The 26,647-nt window shown below is 44.6% G+C and overlaps 1 protein-coding gene across 1 annotated transcript in view; it reads left to right on the plus strand.

The window, feature by feature from the left end:
• LOC130120355 (neuropilin-2-like) overlaps window positions 1-26,647 on the plus strand; it is a 131,381-nt gene that overhangs the window by 72,560 nt on the left and 32,174 nt on the right. The window contains 2 exon segments of the mRNA XM_056288904.1: window positions 23,160-23,234; window positions 24,227-24,391. Of these exon segments, the coding sequence (XP_056144879.1) occupies window positions 23,160-23,234; window positions 24,227-24,391 (240 nt within the window).

Genomic DNA, 26,647 nt, shown 5'->3' on the forward strand with positions numbered 1-26,647 from the left:
CCTTTATCATGAGATTTTCCCAAGGCTGTCAGATGTTCGCTAAATTTGTTCTGTTGCAGCCAAAAAAAAGAACTATAACTTACTTCCTGCCCAATATATATTCTGTTTCAAATATTATAAGTTATTTGTAATAGCCATAATTGCTCTTAAAACAATAGCAGCACTAACTACTTTTATGAGTTTTTAGTTGAAAAGAGGAAGATGCAGCTACTCTCCTTTTCACTCTCATCGCTCTCATCCCCTGTGGTCTTTTTTCTTTTCCTCCCTACTGATCTCTTCGCTTATCGTTTCCGCTATTCTGCTTGCTGCTCTCATCTTCCTCTTATCCTTCCTTCCTCCTAGGTTCAATTTATTTAGGCCGATGAATAAAGTTCATCTGCTCTTGTCTTATTTCCTCTTATCCCCCCTTCTCCTCTGCACCTGTCTACTCTTTTGGTACACACGTCACCAGGGCTTTGGTAAAGATGTGACATGTGAGACAGGAAGCAGAAATGACATTTACCTGGTCCCGGCAGACAGGAAGTGGGTCATAGGATCCACTGACGACCTGTCACCAGAATACTGTATTAACACAGTGCGTGTGTGCGTGTGTGTGTGTGTGACCGAGTGTGTGAGAGAGCACATGTTCGGATGTTTGTTGGGTTAAAAATCTGAAACCTCTGGAATCTGGGCCTTATAAAGGCAGCTATTTCCCTCGGGATCTGTGTGTGTGTGTCTGTGTGTGTGTGTGTGTGCGCGCGTGCGTGCGTGCGTGCGTATGTGCGTGTGTGAGCATCAGTATATCCTAGTTGTGTCATGACCAGCCAGGAGGCAGGCAGTGATGGGGACAGAGACAACATCCTCTTTGGGTAACTCAGGTCAACAATTTTAAGCAAGGCTACATTAAGGGATAGGCTCCCTGTTTTGAATACAGACCTCATTAAATCATTGTTGTGCATAATAACAATCATATAGGCAGAAACTTCACCAATTGATTCAGCATTGAGAATCTCCAACTGTTGCGTGAAGTTGGGCAATCGTGTCAGCCTTCGAAAACCACAATATATCTCATTTCTGAAAACGAGAAGAAGCTCACAGTACATTCAGACATGACTTAATATGTTCCATGGAAGGAATACTTACAAACATCCGCTTTATATCAAATGAAGTAACTTTATTTTGCACTTAAATACATTTTCCTACATTTGCGCCTACGTTCGTTTTCGTCTTCTACTCTTGTCTTGATGCATGCTCAATAATCCAGGTAAGAAAATCGAAGAAGGTTGAATCAGTTCATCTGGACACGATGTTTATGGACAGATACATTTCATCACCCATCTAAGGGACCTCTTCAGTCTCAACTGACTGCAGGTCTCCCCACCCTTATACAGTACAACACAGTGCCCAATGACCCAAACCAACAGCCAGTTTCATATGCAAATATGGGTGTGACCATTAATTAGCGTTTCGATGGCCTTGTGTACCCCGATCCTCCTCAGTCCTCTGTACACATGGCCACTGAAACTCTAATTAATGGTCACACCCATATTTGCATATGAAACTGGTCGTTGGTTTCAGTCGTTAGCCACTGCATTGCACTGCATTGTTTATAAGGGGTGGGGAGACCTGCAATCAGGTTAGACTGAAGATGAAACGTATCTGCCAATAAACATTGTGTCCAGAACAACTGATTCAACCCTCTTTGTTCTTCTGCTCTTCTTCTCTCTGTTCTCTCAAGTGCTCCCATTCAAACCGTAGTCCCAATACAGTGCACATGCGTGGTCAAAATAAAGGATGCGCAGTAGATAAGACAAAAAGAAGCGCTTTTGTGGACCAACATTTTTTTGCATTTTCGGGACACAGTTACTTATGGCCTAAATACACCAGACACAGAAGTGGCGTGACAAGTCTGCTGCAGCACAACGTGTCCATTATAATCAACTGAAGCTGCTACCCTGAGTATAGCAGCTACGTGCACCCGCGGGGGCATCACACTGCTGATCTCTGTTTTAACACAGCTGTTTAAAAATGATTAAAATAAACACCTTGTTGTACCAGAGGCAATGCAACCTTATGGGGTTTTTTTGCGTTGCACATTTGAATAAATCAATCAAATCAATGTGCATTCATGAGCCTGCAGTTAAAACAATCTGGTTAATTAATTCAGCACCAGTTAATATGCCTGTGCTTCCAAACCTTGCACAACAAACAGCATTGTCACTTGGCAAAACTCAGTATGCTCTTAGTGAGGCAGAAAACACGGCTGGCACGCAACAGACGCAGTTGGTGCTCCAACACCACCCATGTGACGCGCCATGTTGTAGGACTTTCTCCATACATCACTGGTAAGATAGCCTTTATGAAAAATGTCTTAATGTTAATAATCAGTAGTTAATTGTGTAACTTTTAGCCTTTGTTCTTAAGTGGGTGTGTTTTTCCAAGTTATCAAGATTAAACCTTTAGCTCCAGCAAATAGCTTACGTTACTAGTTTATACTACAGCTGCCCCCCCCCTTTTTTTCTCCCCAATTGTACCCGGCCAATTACCCCACTGTTCCGAGCCGTCCCGGTCGCTGCTGCACCCCCTCTGCCGATCCGAGGAAGACTGCAAACTACCACATGTCTCCTCTGATACATGTGCAGTCGCCAGCCGCTTCTTTTCACCTGACAGTGAGGAGTTTCGCCAGGGGGACGTAGTGCGTGAGAGGATCATGCTATTCCCCCCAGTTCCCCCTCCCCCCGAACAGGCACCCCGACCGACCAGAGGAGGCGCTAGTGCAGTGACCAGGACCCATACCCACATCCAGTTTCCCACCCGCAGACACGGCTAATTGTGTCTGTAGGGACACCCGACCAAGCCGGAGGTAATATGGGGATTCGAAGTGGCGATCCCCGTGTTGGTAGGCAACGCAATAGACCACCACCCCACCCGGATGCCCCCAACTAGCTTTTTTGAGCGGTGCTACATGTGAGAGGGGATTTTCACATGTCAGTATGAAAAATAGCAAGTACAGATCCCACCTGTCAGACTCTTGCCTCTCATGCCTGATGCACAGCCACGTTTCTAAGATAACAACAGAGACTTCTGACCCGAAGCCAGCTGTTGCTGACTTATGGATGCAAAAGGCTAATCGCAGGCTCAGCCAGGGAGAAGGAAGTAGGCCTACATCATCATCTGCCATGTTTGAAAGAGAGGAAGACAGCGAGGAGAGCAGTCAGGGGGGTAGTGATGACAACAGCTTATAGGATAACCGTGCCGCGTAAAGACTGAGTACCAAGCAACATCTCCAGGGGCTCCATTGAGAACCAGACCAAAAAAGTTATGTGCACCCCTGTTCTGAATAAGCATAAAATACGGAAGATACGTGTGACTGTACCAAGCTTCCTGTAAATGATTGGACAGTGTTAGGGCCTAGCGAGAGGATTCATTAAGCTGGAATTTTGTCAATACTGACGCGATCAGTGAAGTTTTTGTCTTTACCATCCTAAAAGATGCCTGACAACGTTTCAGTTAGGACTGGCTGTCTATAGGTCACATGTTTCCCTTACTGTCAGTCTTTATGTTGGAGATGATTCTATCTATCTATCTATCTATCTATCTATCTATCTATCTATCTATCTATCTATCTATCTATCTATCTATTATTCCCACCTGATTATAACCCTGAATCTCTCTCTCTGTCTCTCTCTTTCGCTCTCTCTCTCTCTCCACACACACACACACACACACACACACACACACACACACACACACACACACACACACACACACAAATAGAGTAACGTTCTCTTATTTTCACATTTGTTCATCACCTTTTGCTATAACTTGCTGGTTTCGTTCAGGACACTTTAGTTGTTCAGGCACTGTTGCTAGTGTTTAAACAATAACACTGAGAAAAAGAAGATTGCATTGTGTAGTCACAATTTTATCTTTACATCTATACATTAACACATGGTGAACAAGCACAACTGGCTGAGGACAAAGTGAACGTTGTTTGTCTACCTTGTGTGTGTGTGTGTGTGTGTGTGTGTTGGATTGTAGTGGTAGATAAAATATTCAACAGAGTGCATCAGCTTCAGTCCACTGAACAGGGCTGTTTACACATAGATACAAGCATATCCAACTGCCATGAATTCTCTCTCTCTCTCTCTCCCTCTCTCTCTCTCTCTCTCTCTCACACACACACACACATACACACTGCGTTGTTTGTAAAAGCGCTGTTCCATCTCCCCTCAGGTTAACCTCTGAGTTTAGACTTTTGTTTTCACCATTTTCAAATTCTCTCAGCTTTTCTCCTTACCCCTCCATTTCTCGCCCCATCTGTCCTGTCCTCTCCACTCTCCTCTCTCACCTCCTCACTCCTCTCCTGTCTCCTACTCTCCTGTTTTCCCCCACACAAATTGGGGTCCCTAGGTGGTATTTGAGCTGTGCAACCCAAAAGTAGCCCTCATGAGTCTGTTCTTTTACATGTGGCTTTGCTGACTCCAGTCATACCTCCCTGTCTCCTCCCTTCTTTCTCCCCATCTGAGGAGCAGAGTGATGAATGAAGAGGTGAAATAATGAAGTGATTAATAAATAAAAAGAGACATCACACAGTCTGACATTGCAGGACAGATACACACACACACACTTTCATGCACACACTCCGTCCAACTGGGCAGTAATGGATACATTTCTTCTATTATTTAACAGTTGCTTTAAGAGCTATATTCTGTGTGTGTGTGTGTGTGTGTGTGTGTGTGTGTGTGTAAGGACACCTATGAGAGCAGGGACCTCTGCTGGTAACAGCCAAGGTCATGAAGTGCGTAATCAACATCCAACAGTGCTTCATGTTATCCTGACATTTCGCACATAACAAACAGTGACAGGGTTATTATGTTTGCTAATAAGAAAAAGAAAAAAAATCTATCTCACATGTGGCTCATTTTGATTTCATTATTATTCCAATATTTTATTTGACAATAAAGCAAACATGAGTCAAACATTATCGTGATATGGGCGTCTGGGTAGCATCGCGGTCTATTCCGTTGTCTACCAACACGGGGATTGCCAGTTCAAATCCCTGTGTTACCAGTGGCTTGGTCAGGCATCCCTACAGACACAATTGGCTGTGTGTGTGGGTGGGAAGCCAGATGTGGATATGTGTCCTGGTTGCTGCACTAGCGCCTCCTCTGGTCAGTCAGGGCGCTTGTTCAGAGGGGAGGGGAAACGGGGGAATCGCATGATCCTCCCACATGCTACGTCCCCCTGGTGAAACTCCTCACTGTCAGGTGAAAAGAAGCAGCTGGCGAATCCACATGTATCAGAGGAGGCATATGATAGTCTGCAGCCCTCCCCAGATCAGCAGAGGGGATGGAGCAGTGACCGGGATGGCTTGGAAGAGTGTTGTGATTGGCCGGATACAATTGGGGGGGGGGTGACAGTATCGTGGGATGTGTTTTCTCTAATAATTAAGCAAATAGGCACCATGGCATGACTGGTGTGGGGCAGACATTTGTCCAAATACCATGACTTATTTCTAAACACACTGTCATCAACAAAGCAGACACAGTATAGATATTATAGTTCAGGTTTACACCAAGATACATTCACATCTACATGAGCAAAAAAGACAAAATTAGCTCTTGGCGTGAAACTTGATGTGAAATTTGTTTACAATCATCTGCATTGTTCCAGAAAATATTTCACTTTAGAGGATGACAAACGACATCATTTGATTGTTCTCTTTTATTTTTGCCAACAGGGCAATAGATTAGTTTTGCGTCATGTGTCTTCGTCAAATACTAAACTACTGAGAAAAATAAAGAAATAAGAGCCAGAAGCACATCTATTCCTGGACGCTTCCTCATTCACACTTGCCAACATAGTAATTTGTGTGTGTTTGTATGTGTGTTTGTGTGGGTTTGTGTGTATGTGCATGTAATCCGTAAATTAATTAAGCATCTCCTCATTGCCCCAAACATTTAATCAACCAGAAGGCTCTAGATACACCACAGGCCAAGTGCTCTGCCCTAATCCAAAATCTCTCTCAACACTATCATGTTAGCCAACAAGGCTTCATTAATATTCATCATGTGACTTGAAAAATTAGTTATAAAATCTCTTCAGTGCTACAAAAAAAACAAAAAACAGGGAACCCAAGAAACATTGTCACCCTAATTGCACATTATGCCAACATTGTCCTTTATTCAACAAGGAATATGTAGTTACCCTTTTTTTTTCAGTGGCAGAGGTGAACACTTGGGGGTTAATGCATGAGTGATTGATGGTTGGATGGGTGCAGCAGCTGCAGTAATGTGGGCACTGTTGCAGACCATTGCTGGTCTGAAAAAAAGTCAATTAGTGTAATTCTCCATTTTGTGGTCAGTGTTTCGTCCAGCCCTCACATACATATATGAACTCTGGTTAGGAAACAAAAGAATAAGACTGCAAACATAAGAGGAAGAAATACGGTTTCTCTACAGGGTCACCCTGTGTGATAAGGTGAAGATCTCGTAGGAGAGCTGCCGCTCCACCAAACTGACGGGAGCCAGTTCAAGTAGGACCATCAACACAGGCATGGATGTACTGTCTTGAGACTGTATCGATAGGTTTCTAAAGAGTCTTTTTTTTGAAGCCACAACTTTATGTTCAACGCCATCTTGTCAGATTTTGGAGCAGGAACATCTAAACTTGGCGGCACAGTGACCCAGTGGTTAGCATTGTCACCTCACAGCAAGAAGGTCCTAGGTTCGAACCCTGAGGCTGTCCAACCTTGGGGGTCATCCCCAGTGTGGAGTTTGCATGTTCTCCCCATGTCTGCAGTGAGTTTTCTTCAGGTGCTCCGGTTTCCCCCACCAACAAAAAGACATGCATGTTAGGGTTAATACTCCTGTCTGTGCCCCTGGCCAAGGTGATGGAAAGACGAACTGGAGTTGGTTCCCGGGTGCTGCACAGCGGCTGCCCACTGCTCCTAGCTACACAGCTAGGATGGGTTAAATGCAGAGCGTAATTTCCCCACGGGGATCAATAAAGTATCTCAAATCTCAACTTGGGCGATGTGATGGGGCTGAGGTAGGACCTGCTTCAGATGCACAATCAACCCACTAGTCACCCTAGAGAAACTTCTATCAATCAAGGCAGCCATGCCCCCAAACATACCAGTCGTCAAGCCTTTATATCCTCTTAATGGAGAGAAAAAATGTCAGAATCCCCACCATAACACACATTCTTACACCCCAACTTCTTGTGGAGAGAATGTATTGACTTTGTATTTCTAAAGAGAAGTTGGGGGTTTCCCATTGATTTCCAAACAATCTAGATTCTTTTTTCTTTTCTTTTTTTTTTTTTGGAGCCAGCATCTAGCAGCCATTAGAAGAACTGCACCTCAAGGCATTTCCACATTGGCTTCCACAATCAGCCCTGGCAGTTGTCGCTGGGGTAGTACAGCCAGCTAGTTGGAAATTCCCCTGGGGTGCCTCCCTTTGAGGGATCCTTGGCACAGCTGACTTGGACATACTGCAGGGACTACATCTCCCAGCTGCCCTGGGAACACCTTGAAATCCCTCAGCAGGGGTTGGAGACCCGAAAATAGCAATTTGAAAATGGATAGACAAATAGATGTAGGCACAAGCATAGGTTTACTTGAGTGAATTCTACTTATGTTATACAGTAAAGTTCAAGAAATACATTTCAAATTTCATTTGCCAAGCCATAAACAATTCATGGAGTGCATGCACAGTAAATGAGCTGTGTGTTGACAGTCATGTTCCCTAGTTCAATTTGGCACCCCATCTTTTCTCCGAACAATCAGTTAATTATTCACAAAACAAGGAAACAGGTGACACATTTTTGTGTTTCAGTCATTTAGTCACTGTCTCATCATGGCCTCAGTCAGTAAAAGCACAAAGAAATATCATGTCAGTGTCCTGCATAAAAACCCATCTCCAAAAACTTTTAGGCAACTGAGAAATAATTGCCTCCTTTTCCCTTTGATGAGCAAGTATTTCTTTTATATATCTATATTTTTTATAACTGTCTTGTGGTATGGCTCGGCCTTAGAAGTGTAAATTGATTTCCACATATGGTAGACGATCTCAGCTGTCAATAAGAATCAGTATCGGAAATACTTTATTCATCCCCGAGGGGAAATTGGATCCTATTATAGACACTCACGCTCTAGTAAAGAAAAACTAACAAGATAACAAGAAAATAGAAATAATAAAAACAGAAACAAATAGAAATAGAAGGTAAAATGAGGAATGGAAATAAAAATAAAATATGTGAACATATGTGCACCATGCTCCAGCATAACACCCTATCTATGCTGTATTACTGCAGCATGAAACAAACAGCGCAAACAATTACAATAATGAAAAACAAGAAGTAAAAGGTGTTTTTTTTTAGGAAATGTGTTTATTTAGATATTGCTCCAGTAGTTCAATATGAGCAAAACGTTATTTCAGGCCACATTTTAATCATCTATGCTAGCTAGCTACAGAGGCAATATGTAATTCAGTGCTTGTGACCCGGACTGCTGGATCTGATCCGGGAGCTGCTAAGCTGCCAACGTCGCTCCTGCTTTAAATGACAGGGCTATCAGAACATCTGCTGTGTTCTCATCTCTTTCACTCTACACCTAGGTGTGGGCTGGCAGACGCACTCAGGCACACGTTACACCTCACACACACATACACACACCCACACACACACCCCACCTGTTTGGCATAGACGCAAGGGTCTGCTCATCATTGTGTAAATAAACAATTAGTTTCTCATCTCTGTAGAAAGCAGCAGTGATATGTATGCATGTGTGGGGGAGTTTTGGGACAAAAATGGTGCCACGCACAACACACACACACACACACACACACACACACACAGTGGAAGCATATTTTTCCCTATTAGAATCAAGGGCTTTCGTCCAGAAGGAGGCACCGAGTTTCTGACCGACCGCTTTACATAGCTGCTTACTTAATTTGAGCCTTATTAAGTTATCTGTCACTTAATAATTACCTCCCTGAAGGATTCTTCCTCACTCACCCTGTGAGACGATCGCCATTTCTACTACCGGTCTGTATCCCACCCTGTGAAGACGATCGCCCACATACTAGCTACTCTCGTTCATGCAAAGAACACTGGTCCATGTGCCAGGCCAAACCCAACAGTATTCAGTGCTGATTCATTCCCACCGTTTTCACCTTGCAGCTGGAGCCAGGAGGTTTATCGTGGTATTGTGAATGGAATTGTTACAACCCTGTGATTTTAAACTACATCCTATGTGCATAGCTCTTCACTTTATAAAAAATAATTGCCTCTTTGTATATTCGGGCAGCCAGTCCATCTGAACCAGTGTAGCTATGCCGTCGGTCTCCCTTTGCCCACAATTGCACGATTAAAACGAACCAAATCTTTCACTTTACAAGTGCCGACTTTGAGAATTTATGTAGGAAAATTCTTCCACAACACAAATGCAAAAACGAAGAGAGAGAAAGAGGGAGGGGGGGCAGAATGGTTTTGTCTCATGGCCAATGTCTGACAGCTTCCAAATACAGCTTTGTCTGCTGCTGCTTTTGTTTAATAAGCAGTGACCAGTGGCCAGACCTCTGCCTCGGCCTCTCTCTCTCTCTCTCTCTCTCTCTCTCTCTCTCTCTCTCTCTCTCTCTCTCTCTCTCTCTCTCTCTCTCTCTTTCACTCTCACTGAAAAGCCATCTCTGTCATTCTCTCTCCTCTTATTCTCTCTTCTCATTTCATCTCTCTTTATCCTTCCCTCACTCTTACTGTCCCCCTTGCTCTCACTCACTCACTCACTCACTCACTCACTCACTCACTCACTCACTCACTCACTCACTCACTCACTCACTCACTCACTCATTCTCTCTCTCTCTCCCTCTCTCTCTCTCTCTCTCTCTCTCTCTCTCTCTCTCTCTCTCTCTCTCACACACACACATAAACACAGTGACACGCGCACACACACTTGTAAATGTGTTGTGATAGTTATTGGCTGCTGTTGCTGGGGGATCCTGGAAGGAAAGTTGAAGAACATTCTTGTTCAAGAACTTTCTGGAGGTGCTTCTCAGTCACAGGGCTTCAGCCAGTACAACCTTATCAAGGCCGAGTGAGACAGAGAGACAGAGAGAGAGATGGAGAGAGAGACATACACACACACAGAGACGGATAGAGAGAGACAGAGAGCGAGAGAGAGTGTGTGTTTTACAGGTCCAACTTTGCTGATAGCTTTCACATGTGAGCTGTGGCTCCATTCCAGATACTTTCATGTGATTGGTGGGATGCCGTTATAGATACATACACCTACTTATCTCCCCCTCTCTTTTCCTATGCTCCCATGTTTTTTTGTTTTGTTTTGTTTTTCTCACTTCTGTTCTCACCTCCTTGTCCCCAAGGGTTTGCAAAACCTGAAATACATGCAACCGACTCACTGTAATGTGATCACAGCTTTTTTTTCTTTTCCTGTCAAGCAGTATAGTTACTGATAAACACAACTCTAATGACATATTTCATTATGCAGAAAGATAAACTGTAAAATATTAATTTCATGACGGTCAATTAGGTAGCAATCACAACAATCAACAAGGGCAAAAAAAATGGAAGAACTCCTGTTAATCCTGGATATGTCAAATTGGATGAAAAGGGGGATTTTTTAAATTTTAATTAGAACACATTCTAAGTAAGTAATCTGTACTCTGTGAGGGATTACTTTCTCAAAGTAAGCAGCCCCAGTCAGGAACACATGAGAAGGAGTGGAAAATGTCAGACGGGGAGGGAGTGAGGAATGGAGGGAGAGAGCGTGTGAGAATGTTATTAGCTCCTGCATTACCCTCTTCGCCTCCACTCCCCCAACCAAAGAATGTAATCACTCCTGTCTACTGCCAAGGCTCCCTTACCCCCAATCACCCCATCCCAGCCCCCCCCTAATGCTTTACCTCACCTCTCCTCACCTCCATATCTCTCTCCACCTCCTTGGCGTCGTCTCTTCCCTCCTCTCACCTCCTCACTTATCCTCGCCTCCCCCATCTCTCCTGACCTTGTAACCTAAATCTCATCACTCTCGTATCCTCACCTCCTCTCTTATTTTCCCCTCATCATCTCCCTTTCTCCACAACTTCTTCCCCCTCTTGGCACTTTGCGAGTCTCCCCAACTCCATCGCTCCTCCTTCACCTCTCCTCCATGCTCACATCCCCCAGTTAGTAGTGACTGGCGCAAATCCCCGTATGTCCATTTTTGGTTTGTTTGTTTTTCAATTTGTCTTTTTTTTTTCCATTTTCTTAATGATATGTTGCAGGTACAATTTGTGCTTATTGACCACGGGACCCAGCCGAGCTGCTGATCAAGCAAAGGGTCAGTAAATACATGGATGTCAGTGTGAGGGATCAGGGCACCCTGGTGGCTCAATCTGTGGACACATACAGTCCATAGTGGGTTCTGGCCCAAGGGCTGAGTTATGGGTTGGATTCCAGCCCACTCTGTCTATCTCCCTCTTTCCGCTCCATCTTCCCTGACTTTTTTCTTGTAAAGACCAAAAAAATCTGCCCACATGGGGAAAATGAAACCACCGGTTTTCCCATTTTTTTTAACGGCACATATTTGAAAATTTTATTTTTGGAGGACACAAGCCAATGTGGTTCCAAATGTGCAAAAATATGATAAGTGCTTTGGAGCTTTAAAAACTGTAAGGATGTTCATGCATCAAGTGCCAAAAAGAAGGCTTTGCCAAATCACACCAAAGGCCGGTTTCCTAGTCAGAGGTTAAGCCTAGACCTGGACTTACATTCAACTTAGTCCAGGTCGAGGCTTAATCTGGCTCCGAGAGTACTGTAGTTAAGATGTTATTTTTAAACCGGGTTATTCTTTCTCTCTCTCTCTCTGCCTCCCTCCCTTCTGGGGGACAGTACAGTTTATCTCTTCTTTCTCGTGTCTGACTGTTGGAAGTATGACACATGGAAACACTTAGCATTGGGCGCAGGTTCACTCTGCGTGCACGCACCAACAAGTGTTCATGAGCCTGGGACTGCATGTGTTCAATTGCGCGTGCATGGTTGTGTATGTGTTTCACCAGTATAAATATTTAGGTTTGGCTCCCCTCTCCTCTCTGCTGTTTCCCATCAGATATGCTTTCTCACTTATTTCTCCATTTTGACTGTACTTTTTCTCTCTTTCTCCATGTTTCTCAGTTTCTTTCTATCTGTCTATACATACATATCTATCTATCCATCCATCCATCCATCCATCCATCCATCCATCCATCCATCCATCCATCCATCCATCCATTCATTCATTCATTCATTCATCCATCCATCCATCCATCCAGCTACATTTTCCTGTCACTTTCCCCTCTTGATTGATTGATTGATTGTTATTTGATAGAATTTATTCTTGAGCAATACATTACAAACTAATATCATATTTAACTTAATACTTTTGCCATACTTCAATTAATTTTCTTGGTAGCCAAGTGCTGTTCACTCGTCCAGAGGGACATTTTTTACCGGTCGCCTGTTGTTGCTCCCTTGCACAGTTATCGTTGTTCTCAACTGAACACTTGAGGCTAAAATTGAAATCCTTGCTGTCTGGCTGTACAGCGGTGGTATCAAAAATTCACTGTTAAGTTTCCTGACATGAAGAGGCTTCTCCTCCTTGCTGAAAATCTCTGCTGTATAATTTAGAGTTGTTGCCACTTGTTGCCATATTACCAGTGGCTTTTTAAGTAGAGTCATCACATAGCCAGCCACCGTCAACACAGTATCCTGCTATACAGAACACCCATCTTCCCATTCACCCATGTGTAAAATCACCTCCCTACATAGCACACCGTAAGCCATACTGACAGTCTCATTTGTGGTGGCTCTACAATGGGCTAGTTATCTATTCACTGTTGCCTTCTTAAAAAATAAAAAATAAAATAATAGGGTGGAGGAAGGTGGCCCAGTGGTTAGCACTGTTGCCTCACAGCAAGAAGGTCATGGGTTCGAACCCCAAGCCATCCCAGGTCCTTTCTGTGTGGGGTTGGGATGTTCACCCAGTGTCTGCGTGAGTTTCCTCTGGGTGCTCCAGTTTCCTCCCACCATCAAAAAGACATGCATGTTAGGGTTAATACTCCAGTCTGTACCCCCGAGCAAGGCAATGGAAAGAAGAACTGGAGTTGGTCCCCGGGTGCTGCAGCTGCCCACTGCTCCTATACAATAGGATGGGTTAAATGCAGAGAACACATTCACCGTAATCTGTACAATGACAAAATAAAGTGTCTTTCTTCTTTCTTCTTGCGCTCTTGTGTAAAGAATTTCCTGTTATGAGGAACTCATTTTACCCTCCACTTGTCAAACAGCTGCTGAACACTTAGAGAAAACCATATTCATGGAGACTGCGCTGTACTTCTTCCTAGATTGCTGCCAGTTGGAACCATCTTCTCACAGTTGTTTCACTTAAAATATTTTTCGTGGTGTTTTAGGAAAGAGCGACATAGAAAAGTAGTGCCAAAGTGTTTTCTTTCATAAGGAAACATTTTTCCCTCTCACTATCTCTTACATTATTAATTTAGGATTTTATGACAAGGAACTGTGAGCTTGTGTTGTAGTAAATAGACATCAAGAATACGTTCTGAAGTCTCTTATGAAAGTGTTCAGTACCATTTGAATGGTACAGTAAACTGGTGAGTGGAAAATTAGAATTGTTTGGGGGGGGATCCCCCCCATTTTCTCCCCAATTGTACCTGGCCAATTACCCCACTCTTCCGAGCCATCCCAGTCACTGCTCCACTGCCTCTGCTGAGCCAGGGAGGGCTGCAGACTACCACATGCCTCTTCCAATACATGTAGAGTCGCCAGCCGCTTCTTTTCACCTGACAGTGACAGTGAGGAGTTTCGCCAGGGGGACGTAGCACGTGGGAGGATCACGCTATTCCCCCCAGTTCCCCCTCCCCGCTGAACAGGTGCCCTGACCAACCAGAAGAGGTGCTAGTGCAGCGACCAGGACACATACCCACATCTGGCTTCCCAACCGCAGACACGGCCAGCTGTGTCTGTAGGGACACCTGACCAAGCCGGAGGTAACACAGGGATTCAAACCAGCGATCCCTGTGTTGGTAGGCAACAGAATAGACTGCTACACTACCCAGGCACCCAAAAATTAGTATTTTATGAGGAAACTAAATATCGGTGAGTTACTAGTTATTTCTCCATGCCCACATTAAGACACATGGTGTGGGCTAGTATCAATAGTATTTACTGTCTGTGGGGGTCCCCTTTATTTTATCACCCACTCCCCTTTACATCAGTGGTATGAATGAGCCAACACAGAAAAACAGATTCACACACACACACACACACACACACACACACACACACACACACACACACACACACATCCAGATGAACTTACAAATGCACAAACTTAGAAGCAAACACACACACATACAGATGAACACACACACACAGATCATGTCACAAATAATTTGAATAGCAACAGCTTTCTCTCATGCTCTTGGACACAGATGCATGCACAAACACACACACACACAAACACAAACCACGTCACTATTAATTCACGTAGCAATGACTTTCTTTTTCTTTCTCTGTCTCTCTCTCTCTCTCTCTCTCTCTCTCTCTCCCTCCCCCTCACACACATCCACAGACACACACACACACATTCATGCACGAACTTGAATGCTGTGTCAGAAGTCATTATTTAGGCAGACAGAGGTAGATTTATACCCAGAGCTCTCTCCATAATTGAACAGTTTTCCTCTCTGTTTCCGCCCAACCCTGCTCTGTCAGCAGCTTTGCAATGAGTCCTGAGGCCCACAAGCCACTGTGTGTGTGTGCTTTTGAGCGTGGGTGTGTATGTGCTTGTGTGTCTGTGTGAACGTCTATGCATCTACATGCACCTCTGTGTGTGTGTGTGTGTGTGTGTGTGTGTGTGTGTGTGTGTGTGTGTGTGTGTGTGTGTGTGTGTGTGTGTGTGTGTGTGTGTGTGTGTGTGTGTGTGTGCATGTGCATGTAACGTTAACTTATCACCTAATATTTCACAGTATGTGATGTTCACTGTAGGGAGAGAGGAAAAAAGAGGAGAGAGAGAGCGAGTCATGGAAGGCTTACATCTATATCTGAGTGAGGGCGCTAAAAATGAGCCATCCAAATATGGTTATTTTATATCTGTTTCTGTACAGATATAATGATGATATCTATTTTTCTCTATATTAATCTATTTTAAATCATGAAAAAATGTCATGCTCTGAATATCTTTCAGAATTCATCAGACACTGCTGCTTACCCCAAAATTCATCAGTCAAGATTAATCTCACTTCAGTTCGATTCAGTTCAGTTCACATCAGTTCAATTCAACACAATTCAACTCACTTTGGTTCAGCCAAGTTCAAATCAATTCAATATAATTCAATTAAATTCAATATCATCCAGTCACATGCAGTTAACTGAATGGAAGTATATCACTTAACATTTGAAATGTGCTGCAAAAGCATTTTGAAAAAAATGTCAGTTACTATAAAAGAGAATGGAAACTTACTTATAAAAGAAAACTGCCTCTCCCTACTCTCTCTACCTCTCTCTCTCCCCCTCTCTGTGTGTGTGTGTTTTAAAGGCCAGTGGTATTTACCATTTAGAAGTTTTGACCTTTAGCTGCAGAGAGCACTCTGATGGATGAATGGAAAGAAGAGGGGGTGAGGGGGAGGAGAAAGAGGGGGATAAGGAAGTGGGAGACAGGAGGCGAAAGATAGGAGGAGAGGGAGAGGAGCCAGGATAGTGGCTGGAAAAGAATGACGAAAAACAGGTGTGCAGGGTCACAGCAGGGAAAAGGAGAAGAGAGGGACGAAGAGGTTTGAAGAGGGGGGATAAAGTCAAGCAGAGTGAGAAAGGAGAGGTGAGAAGGAGAGTGGTGAAGAAGAGCGATGAGGATAGTAGGATGATAGCAAAGCAGAGAAGAGAAGAGGGAGCAGAGAGAGAGAGAAGGAAGGTAGCAAAGAAGACCAGAAAAGGGCAGGAGGTGTAAGAAAGGGGGAAGAGAGCAGGGAGTGGATTAGCGAGGTGGCTGGTAGACAGCGGGAGAGAGGGGAGGGGTTGACCGCAGACTACAGCTGTGTGTGGTCACTAATTGGGAAAATCATAATGAGACCAGGAAGGGAAACGGTTTATAATACTCTCATCCCATCTCTCTTGCTCTCTCTCTCTCTCTCTCTCTCTCTCTCTCTCTCTCTCTCTCTCTCTCTCTCTCTCGCTTGCTCTGTCTCTCTCTCGCTCTCTCTTTCTCCCACTGTGGCCCTCTCTTCTATAATTTCTCTCTCCTCTATATGGGGGGCTAATTGCAGTGGTAAAGGGCAACAAATTAAAACAGACTAATGTCAAAACTGATAGCAGATGGGAACCATTTATCAGACATTAATATCTTACAGCATGTGTGTGTGTGTGTGTGTGTGTGTGCGTGCGTGCGTGCGTGCTTGTGCGTGTGCGCGTGCCTGCATATGTGTATGTATGTATGTATGTATGTATGTATGTATGTATGTATGTATGTATATATATATGCAGGCTTGGGGAGTAACGGAATACAGTTATGGGTGTTACATAATCAGGATACAAAAACAAGTAACTATTCCAATACAGTTACGGAAAAAAGACGCTGTCAGATTACCGACACAATTTTCAAAAATGGGGATTATTATTCAAGATTACATTTTAACAATAATATTAAATGAATGTGTTTCCCATGGCACTGCCATGGGCACCATGGGAAACACATTTATTTAATATTATTTTTCAAATGGTAAAAGGTTTACAAGATGGTGGTGAGACCAGCTATGTTATATGGTTTGGAGACAGTGGCACTGATGAAAAGACAGGAGGCGCAGCTGGAGGTGGCAGAGTTGAAGATGTTCAGATTTTCACTGGGAGTGATGAAGAAGGACAGGATTAGGAACAAGTATATTAGAGGGACCGCTCAAGTTGGACGGTTTGGAGACAAAGCAAGAGAGGCAAGATTGAGATGGCTTGGACATGTGTGGAGGAGAGATGCTGGGTATATTGGGAGAAGGATGCTGAATATGGAGCTGCCAGGGAAGAGGAAAAGAGGAAGGCCAAAGAGGAGGTTTATGGATGTGGTGAGGGAGGACATGCAGGTGGCTGGTGTGACAGAGGAAGATGCAGAGGACAGGAAGAGATGGAAACGGGGATGGTGACCCCTAACGGGAGCAGCCGAAAGTAGTAGTAGTAGGCTTTTCCCATGGTGCCGCGCAATTGCTGCTGTGGGCTATGCATTGCGTCACTCACTCACTCATGGACGACCTGAGAGGGACGTTTACACTGTTTACTAACTGGACGCGAGTGTTGGACTATCGCGTCGCATCGGACACTCTCTGTCCACACTGAAACCATAATTTAAACAAACCACGTACCTGTCAGCTGTGTGCTTAAGTACAGACTGTTCCTTGTCCATGACATAGCCCTTTTCACCTCGAGCGACAATGCTGCATTGCTCACGGCCGGTTAGAATATTCCAATAGAAAATAATGCAGTCAAATTGATTTTGTCGCTGACGCTCACTCACATCGCATTCAGTCAGGGCACAGTGTCAAAATGGCACGCTGCATTGGACTGTCCTAACTGACCGCGGGTCACGCGGCGTGCTGTTTTGAGCTGAACTTTTGTCGGACGCCCTGTTTGTATTTACTTGCTTGTTGCTCCCATTGAAAAGCGCTGTGTCATGGACAAGGAACGTCTCCAATCTGATCACGAGTGCACAGCTGATAGTCAAGTCAAATTCCTTTATAGAGCACATTAATCAGCAACCCCTGTTGATCGAAGTGCTGACAGACCAGAGCAGGGAGCTAAAACATAAGTAAATACAAGAAACACTGACATAGACAAAAAAGCACACAGTTCATAGGCACGAATTCACAACACGGCCAGAAACCAGCCACATCAGGAGGATTCAAAGGCTCGAGAATAAAAGTAAGTCTTGAGCCGGGACTTAAAATGGAGGGGGCGGTAGGGAGTTGTCCTGTATGTTAGAAGGAAATGATGCTTTCCTTGCTGGAACGATACGGAGTGTGGTTTGTTTCGTATTCTCACAGCTGGAGAAGGAAGAAATATGCAGGCAGTGCCTCCGTATTTCTTCCTTCTCCGGTCACCTGAAAATTGTGGTGGTTTACCAGAGCAGTTTCCCCGGGGTACCAAAGGCACTTGGCCTCTGGCCTAAAACTGTACATTAATCATTTAAATCAAATAATATAATTTTGTTAAATAAAAAAGAGTACATCGTACTTTTGTACAATAGTATACATTATGCTCATTGAATTTATTTTGTGTGTTGCTTTTGTTTGCCAATAAAGCACTTAACTGAAACATTCATATTACTCTGACAGGTCTACTTACCGTAGGCAGTTGTCTAGCTTGCTGTGTTTCCCTTTACATGAAGCTTTCAAGCCTGGCACTTTCTTAACCAATACCACATTGTGTGTGCATCCACAGGACCAGTGGTGGGAGCCAAGATGGGATAGGGTTAAGTGTCCCTTATTTTTCTGAGCTAAAAGTACAACCCTACTGATGGGCTGCCCAAATGTGTCTCTGTGGCACCTTCTTTTACTCTTTCTTGCATGTAGGGTGACCAGATGCCAACAAACCAAATAAGGGAAAAAAAGTGTGTTTGTGTGGAACAATGTGGGACACATATAGACATAGCTTATACTTTAATGTGGACTCCATAGGCCTACCACCATAGGCCTGAAGTTCTTTTATGATCTTCTTTTTGACATCGTATTTGTTGATTAAAAAAAAAACACCGTGGATACTCTTTTTTTTTCATGTAGCAGGCCTAAAAGAGAAGGTGGGTGTGAGTGCCTTAAATCTGTGTATTAAACTAAAACAGTATTGTCAGTTTGCCTTTTTGCTACATGTTTTGATGCTTAAAAGCTCAGCGTCCCCAATTGTCCTCTCTAAGATTATATTGTTTTGTTGTCTTACTAAATGCTGCTATTCCGCTTCCGCTGTGGGAAGATGGTGGCACAAATTCACATTTACAGCAGCCTCCCCCAATACCGGTGTGGGAAGGCAGTAGCGCGAATTCACGTTTGCGGTGGCCTCACCCAGTACTCTGCATGCAGTGTCTTTGTCCACATCTGCGTCTAAGTTGTGTCTTTGTTTGATGGCTGGGAGAGCTAGTGTTGGATCGGCTGAGAGAGCTCGGTCTGCTGCATCCTGTGGGCCCAGGGACCACGGCCCTGCCCGGAGCTGCGCCTGAGGAGGAAGCACCGAGGGTGGTCTGACAGGATGTGGAAGCGGGGCAGGCTAAGCTAACTGCTAGCCCATGCAGACTGGCAGTTCTGATAGCACTGAGGGAGGTCTGGCAGTGGCCTTGCCTGGCGTTGACTGTGGTGTTTTTGGTGTCATCATGTGGAGTGCGGGGAGTTGTGTTGAGGGTGTCTGGCTGGGAGAGCTGGCTGAGAGCGCCTGGTCTGCTGCGTCTGGTGATCCCCGGGACCATGGCCCCTGCCTGCACACTTAAAGAGGAAACACTGAGGGCGGTCTGACAGGACGTGGAAGCGGGGCAGGCTAAGCTAACTGCTAGCCCACGCAGACCAGCAGTTCTGACAGTCATCTGGCTGGCATTCATTCCATTGGACAGGGATTTTTTAGTTTAGTTTGGATATATGTGTTAGTTTAGATATATGTGTAAGTGTGGAGATAGGTGTTCTTGTAGTTCTTGTCGTTTTTGTCTTTGTGTTGCACTGCTGTGAGCTGGGAGAAACAATATTTCTAAAGTGTTCCTGAATCCTAATTAAGTAACAGTCATGTTATTGATATCTTTTCTTTTGTTTATATTTCATATTTGGCATTGAGGTAATCCAAAAATAACTGAAAGTAACCAGATCATATTAAGAATATGTTACTAAATACATTTTTAAACAGGTAATTTGTAATTGGTACAGAATACATTTATAAACTAACCCTCCTAAGTCCTAACCTTGTATATATGTTAAATAGATGTGTGTGTGTGTGTGTGTGTGTGTGTGTGTGTGTGCATTGTGACCTGGTAGGCAACTTTTCTGATGTACACACACATGCATGAACGTGTGTGCACGCACGCACGCATGCACACACACACACACAGCTACACGCCATATAGTCAAATGGATGAGCCCACAACTCAAATCCAAGGTTACTAGAGTTCAGATTCTACAAACATTCATCTACACACACACACACACACACACACACACACACACACACACACACACACACACACACACACACACACACAAAGACCGCCAAGTGAGTCATGGAAATATCTAGAACAACCAAACAAGAAGTGAATCAACAGTGGTCTCAGGTTTACTGAGCTGGTGATTGGCGCAGACGTAAAACAACAGCAGACAGTTGGAGCGGAGCGAGAAAGAGGGAGAGATGGTGAGATAGGGAGTATCTCACAGACAGGGAGATGATAAAACCTGTAGAGACAGGGACAGAGGTAAAGAAAAAGAAAGAGAGTGAAAGAATTGTAGCTTACAGTACAAAGCAGAAAGACATGAGTGGAAATAAAAAGTTGGAGGCAGATGACAGAGAAAGAGAGGGAAGAGAGTTATGGAGAAGAAAATCGTGGTTTTGGTAAAACAGAAAGAAAGCCAGATTCGGTTTCATTCCTCTGTCACAAAAATTGAAAATGTTATTAGAAGAAAACGAACTGTGCTTGTGCGCGCGCGCGCGCGTGTGTGTGTGTGTGTGTGTGTGTGTGTAGTTATGAGAGAGAGAAGAAGGCTGTTTTGTGGTGTCAAAAGTGGTTTTAGGACAGTGGCGCTAAAAACCCTGTCAAGTTAGTCATGCAAGAAAGAAAGAAGGAAATAACTGAAAGAAAGAACAGAAAAAGAAAGAAGAAAAGAACTTAAAAGAACAAACAAAGAACTGAAAGAAAAAAGAAGGAAAGAACTGAAAGAAAGAAAGAAAGAAAGAACAGAAAAAAAGAAAGAAAAAGGAAAGAACTGAAAGACAGAACCGAAAGAAAGAACAAAAGAAGGGTACAAAGGTAGGGGGATATAAGCACACATGACGGTGAAAGAGAGGAAAGTGAGTGAAGGGAGAGATGTGCGGAGGAAAAGCAGGGCATTGTGAATAATAAATACAGTGAGAGGTTGGTGGGGTGAACCCTGTGCCATGCAAGCCAGAGCCATACAATCCTCTGTTCCTTTATGTCACCACACACACACTCACACTCACACTCACACACAAACACACACTCACACTCACACACACACGCTCACAGATGGTAAAGCATTCATGGCTGTTCAGGCAGACATGTGGACCAACAGTAGAAAGCTGCTTATTAAGACCAGAAGGTCCTGAGGTTGCAGTGAAATACCACATTGCTGACGTCTGTGTGTGTGCGTGTGTGTGTGTCATGAGTTTGTGCGCGTGTGCGCGCGCATGCGCATTTGTGTGTATATATATATATATATATGTGTGTGTGTGTGTGTGTGTGTATATATATATATATATATATATATGTGTGTGTGTGTGTTAATCAATGTGTAAACTGATGTGTGTGTGGGTATGTGTGCCAACGTGTACTTGCACCTGCTTGTGTATGTACTATAGGGGCATGTGCACATATGTATGAACACACAAATAACCTTGTGTAGTTCTGTCCATGTGTTTGCTAGTGTGGTGTATCCGTGTGTGTTCGTGCATGTGTGTGTGCAATCTATCATGAATTGAGTCCATGCTGCTGTATGCCAAGGTCAGTGCAAGTGCAGCATTCATCACCACAGCGCCGTGCATGAGGTGTGTCATGACGCGTTATCTGTGTGTATGTGGCTTTCTGTGTATGTGCATGTGTGCGCGTGCACATGTGTGTGAGTGATGGTACGTGCCCACTCCCTGGGCGACTGATTAATGCCCCATCCTGCAGTGGGTTAAATGAGTCGGGTGGCACAAACTTCAGCTATCTGCCACCTCAGTCCTTCAGGTCACTCTGTCATTCAGTGTGTCGAACAAACAGCAGACAGGCAGTTTGTCAAGGCGGGGGGGGGGTGAATAATTAAAACATGTCCATTAAGATCCAAGTACTGCAAACCACAGCTTTCATTGCAGATTAATGCATTTTGAGTATTTGGGCAAAGAGCTAGTTTATCAAAACGTGATGGTGAACAACAGCACTTTAATATCAAGTGGTGATATTAAAGAAAGGAGGCAAACAACGTTAAAACACTGCTTTAGTCGTATGACTGGTAAAAAGAAAAAACAGTCAATGTTTGGAAAAGCATCCGGAGTGCTATGCCTCTGACTCTAGCTAAAACTAGCTAAATGTGGAGTATTTAAATAAGAGGGATAAGGCTAGTTTGCAAAGACAGGACCTTAAAAATGCTGTTTAATCTCATTGCTGCAATTAGGGCAGAAGAAAGACATTGAATTTTGCAGTGGTCTGAAATATCATTAGAAACCACTGTCCGGTGGGGCGGTTGTAGAGCAAACTGGATATTCAGAAAAATATGTTGCTTGGTTTTGATTATTTTGGAAGGACTGTGCTACGGTGGTTAGCGCGGTCGCCTCACAGCAAGAAGGTCCTGGGTTCAAGCCTCAGGGTAGGCCCAACCTTGGGGGTCATCTCAGGTCGTCCTCTGTGTGGAGTTTGCATGTTCTCCCCGTGTCTGTGTGCGTTTCCTCTGGGTGCTCCGGTTTCCCCCAAAGACATGTAGGTCAGGTGAATTGGCCATACTAAATTGTCCCTCGGTGTGTGTGTGTGTGTGTGTGTGTGTGTGTGTGTGTGTGTGTGTGTGTGTGTGTGTGTGTGGGTGTGTGTGTGTGTGTGTGAGGTGACCTATCCAGGGTGTCTCCCTGCCTGCCGCCCAGTGACTGCTGGGATAGGCTCTAGCTTCCTGCGACCTGATTGGGATAAGTGGCTTGGATAATGGATGGATGGATGGATGGATGGATGGATGGATGGATGGATGGATGGATGGATGGATGGATGGATGGAAGGACCGTATCCTTGTTCTATGTAGTTTGACTGCATTCAACCTAAAGTGCTCCTCAAGTAGATCACATATATAAAAAGTCATTTGCATTCATTTTGCCTGAGTGTTGTGCTTGCTGTGTGTTATACAGATGTTTGCTATACCATGCAATACTTTGCATCAGATAGTATCCTACCTTATATCCTTGTTGTTGTTTTTCTCTTCATTGAACAGAATCCACTACTGTACCTGACACAGCCACACCCACGCTGCCTAGAGTTGAAGAGACCACGACTGTAATGAGACTGGGTAAACACACACACACACACACACACACACACACACACACACACACACACACACACACACACACACAAATAAATGCAAGAAGCCTCAAACATAAACGCAGATTGCACTTAAACATACTTTTTTTTAACTTCCTGCCTACACACAGAGACACACATTGATGTGCATGTTCCCACGCTCAAAAGTACTCAAATACACAAATATGCACAGGCTGAAAACTGCACAAATGCACACACCTGTGCACTTCTTAACCACACCTGCATGCATTGCTTGTCTGTCGCTGGCCGTGTTGTGCTATCTTTCACACCTTCGCACAATCACACTTAAAGCTTCAAGTTTGTGGAGCCACATGAAGTCACCCTGCACGGCTTCACTTTGAGGTGTGTTAGATTCAAGTCTGAGGAAGCCTGCTTTACTAAGAATATGCTTTAACAGCAGAATGGTACACACACACACACACACACACACACACACACATTTTGCGGAAAACATGGTTTTCACAAGCATAGGCCTTAGGGCACTAGTAAAGTGATTTGATTGGCTGGTAGACTTCCTGGTGTTGAAGTGAGAGGAGGCTCACATCTGAGCGCTTCAGAAAGGCCCTTGCTGTTCATTCAGATCCTATAGTGCTGGATGTAATGACTTATAACAGCCCACTTTCTCTACTCTGACTCTACCAGTCTTTACTCTCTCTTTTTTTTCTTCCTTCTCTCTCCACTTTCTGCTTTCCTTATTTTGGAAATATCTTGCTTTCTTTCTGTTTATTTCTGTCTATTTCTCTACTCACCTCCCCTCATCCTGATTTTTTTTTCTCTCTTTCTCTTTCAAATCAATCTCTCAGTCCAGTAATGCTTTATCATATCAGCATGTATGTTACATCAAGAACATTACCAGTGTCTGAATACATTCAGAATCAGTCTCTCTCTCTCTCTCTCTCTCTCTCTCTCTCTCTCTCTCTCTGCATCGCTGACAAATATTTACTGACTCTCCCACAGCCACCACGCCATCCCTGTCAGCTGCGTGTGACTTTGAGCAGAGTCTGTGCGGCTGGTCGGCTGATCCCAGGTCAGGGGTGAGCTGGTCCCTGCACACAGCCAACACCAAAGTTAACGGACAAGGCACACACACGTCCAGTCTGGACCTGGCGCTCGAATCAGACGGTGAGTAGTGGATTTTACTCAAACCGACCTGTGCGTGTCCTCTTGAGAGGAGACTGGGGAACGTCCCTCGCTGAGGGAGTGACAGCAGTCAACCCACCAAGGTTTCAATCAGCGATGAAATATCCACTGTTCGCCGCAAATGATGACCGCTCTTACAAAGTGGTTGCTGGCATGAAAGTAAAAATCTAATATAAAAAATGTCTATGTTCAGAAAATGTTTTACTACTAAATGATGAAATTCAAGTAATATTTCTATTTTTTGGAATGAATGAATGCACAACATATTTTGCTGAAATGACATTGCCTTTACTAGTGAGCATCTCATAATGAGTTATGACACAAAAAACAAAAGTACACAAGCGTACACACTCACACAATGTCGGTCCACGTAGTAGCTGAGGGGTGAGGCCGCGGAGAAAAGCTTTATTCAATAGGGCGTCTGGGTTGCATAGCGGTCAATTCCGTTGCCTACCAACATCGGGATCGCCGGTTCGAATCCCCGTGTTACCTCTGGTTTGGTCGGGCGTCCCTACAGACACAATTGGCCGTGTCTGCGGGTGGGAAGCCGGATGTGGGTGTGTGTCCTGGTCGCTGCACTAGCGCCTCCTCTGGTCAGTTGGGCACCTGTTCGGGGAGGGGGGAGGAGCTGGGGGGAATAGCGTGATCCTTCCACATGCTACATCCCCCTGGCGAAACTCCTCACTGTCAGGTGAAAAGAAGCGGCTGGCGAATCCACATGTATTGGAGGCAGCATGTGGTAGTCTGCAGCCCTCCCCGGATCGGCAGAGGGGGTGGCACAGCATCGGGACAGCTCGGAAGAGTGGGGTGATTGGCCGGATACAATACAATTGGGGAGAAAAAGGGGGGAAAAATCCAAAAAAAAAACTTTATTCCGATCTCAGTCAAATGGTTAGTGTTTGACCACTAAATGCAGTTATGGAAGAGGTCTTTGCAGCGAATCAAGAAAAAGTCCTGGTTTGGGGGGGGGGGTCTATTCAGCTGGTGAGTATGCCCAAGCAGACACGCAAACACACACACAGACACACACCTCGATATCTAAATCTATCTCTAATTAACCACCGGCAACGTTCATTCCTCCGTCTCTATTCTCCCATCTCGGCTCCTCAGGGTAAGAAAACATGAGTGGAAATCTGGGAGGATTCCTCCGACTAATTAAATGTTGTGGCGGTTCCCGCAGCTTCTAAGAACTATTTTGGTACATGGAACCGGTGGGGCATCACATTCAAAGAAGGGAGATCGTCCACGTGCTAAAACTGACTGAAGCCTGGCTTACTTTATTCAAGAATTCGAAAAATAAAAACACTTTCGTTGCAGAGGAGAAAACGTAATCATGTGGAATGCCTGACCTTCCTCAACCCACAGTCTTCTAATTAAGCACCAAGCTGCTGTCCCGTGGCAGAGCTTTCCAGAGCCAGCTAGCGGGAACATTGTGAGCAACAACGGTGTAAAAATTTCACCCTGATCTTCTGAAAGCTTGGAAATGGCTTAATTGGTGTGTTTTTTTCGTACATGTTTTGTAGTATGAAAGACCTTTTCCTCTCGCCCTATTTATTGCTTCATCTTGAGTTTTTCCACTGTTTTTTTCCTCCCTTCTCCGCTTCAGATTCTCCCTATCAGTCTTTCTTCTTCTGTCATACCTCTATTCTCACCCGCCCTCGGAATTTCAATCACTGTCTCCTCTTCACTTTCCCTCCATCTCTGCCTCCCATTGTTTCAGTGTATCCACCATCCTCATACCGGACCGACTTAAACTTTACCTCCTTCATTCTCCTCCTCCTTTTGTTTTTTTTTTTTTTTATTCCAGCCCTCCCCCTCCCCTTTTCTCTCCAATTGTACTTGGCCAATTAGCCCACTCTTCCGAGCCATCCCGGTAGCTGCTCCACCCCCTCTGCCGATCCGGAGAGGGCTGCAGACTACCACATGCCTCCTCTGATACATGTGGAATCACCAGCCGCTTCTTTTCACCTGACAGTGAGGAGTCTCGCCAGGGGGATGTAGCACATGGGAGGATCACGCTATTCCCCCCAGTTCCCCCTTCCCCCTGAACAGGCGCCCCGACCAAGCAGAGGAGGCGCTAGTGCAGCGACCAAGACACATACCCACATCCGGCTTCCCACCCAATTAAATGGCCAATGGTGTCTGTAGGGACGCCCGACCAAGTCGGAGGTAACATGGGGATTTGAACCGGAGTTCCCCATGTAGGTAGGCAACGGAATAGACCATCATGCCACCCGG

The sequence above is a fragment of the Lampris incognitus genome, chromosome 11 (assembly GCF_029633865.1).
Source record: "Lampris incognitus isolate fLamInc1 chromosome 11, fLamInc1.hap2, whole genome shotgun sequence".
Classification (NCBI taxonomy): Eukaryota; Metazoa; Chordata; class Actinopteri; order Lampriformes; family Lampridae; genus Lampris; species Lampris incognitus.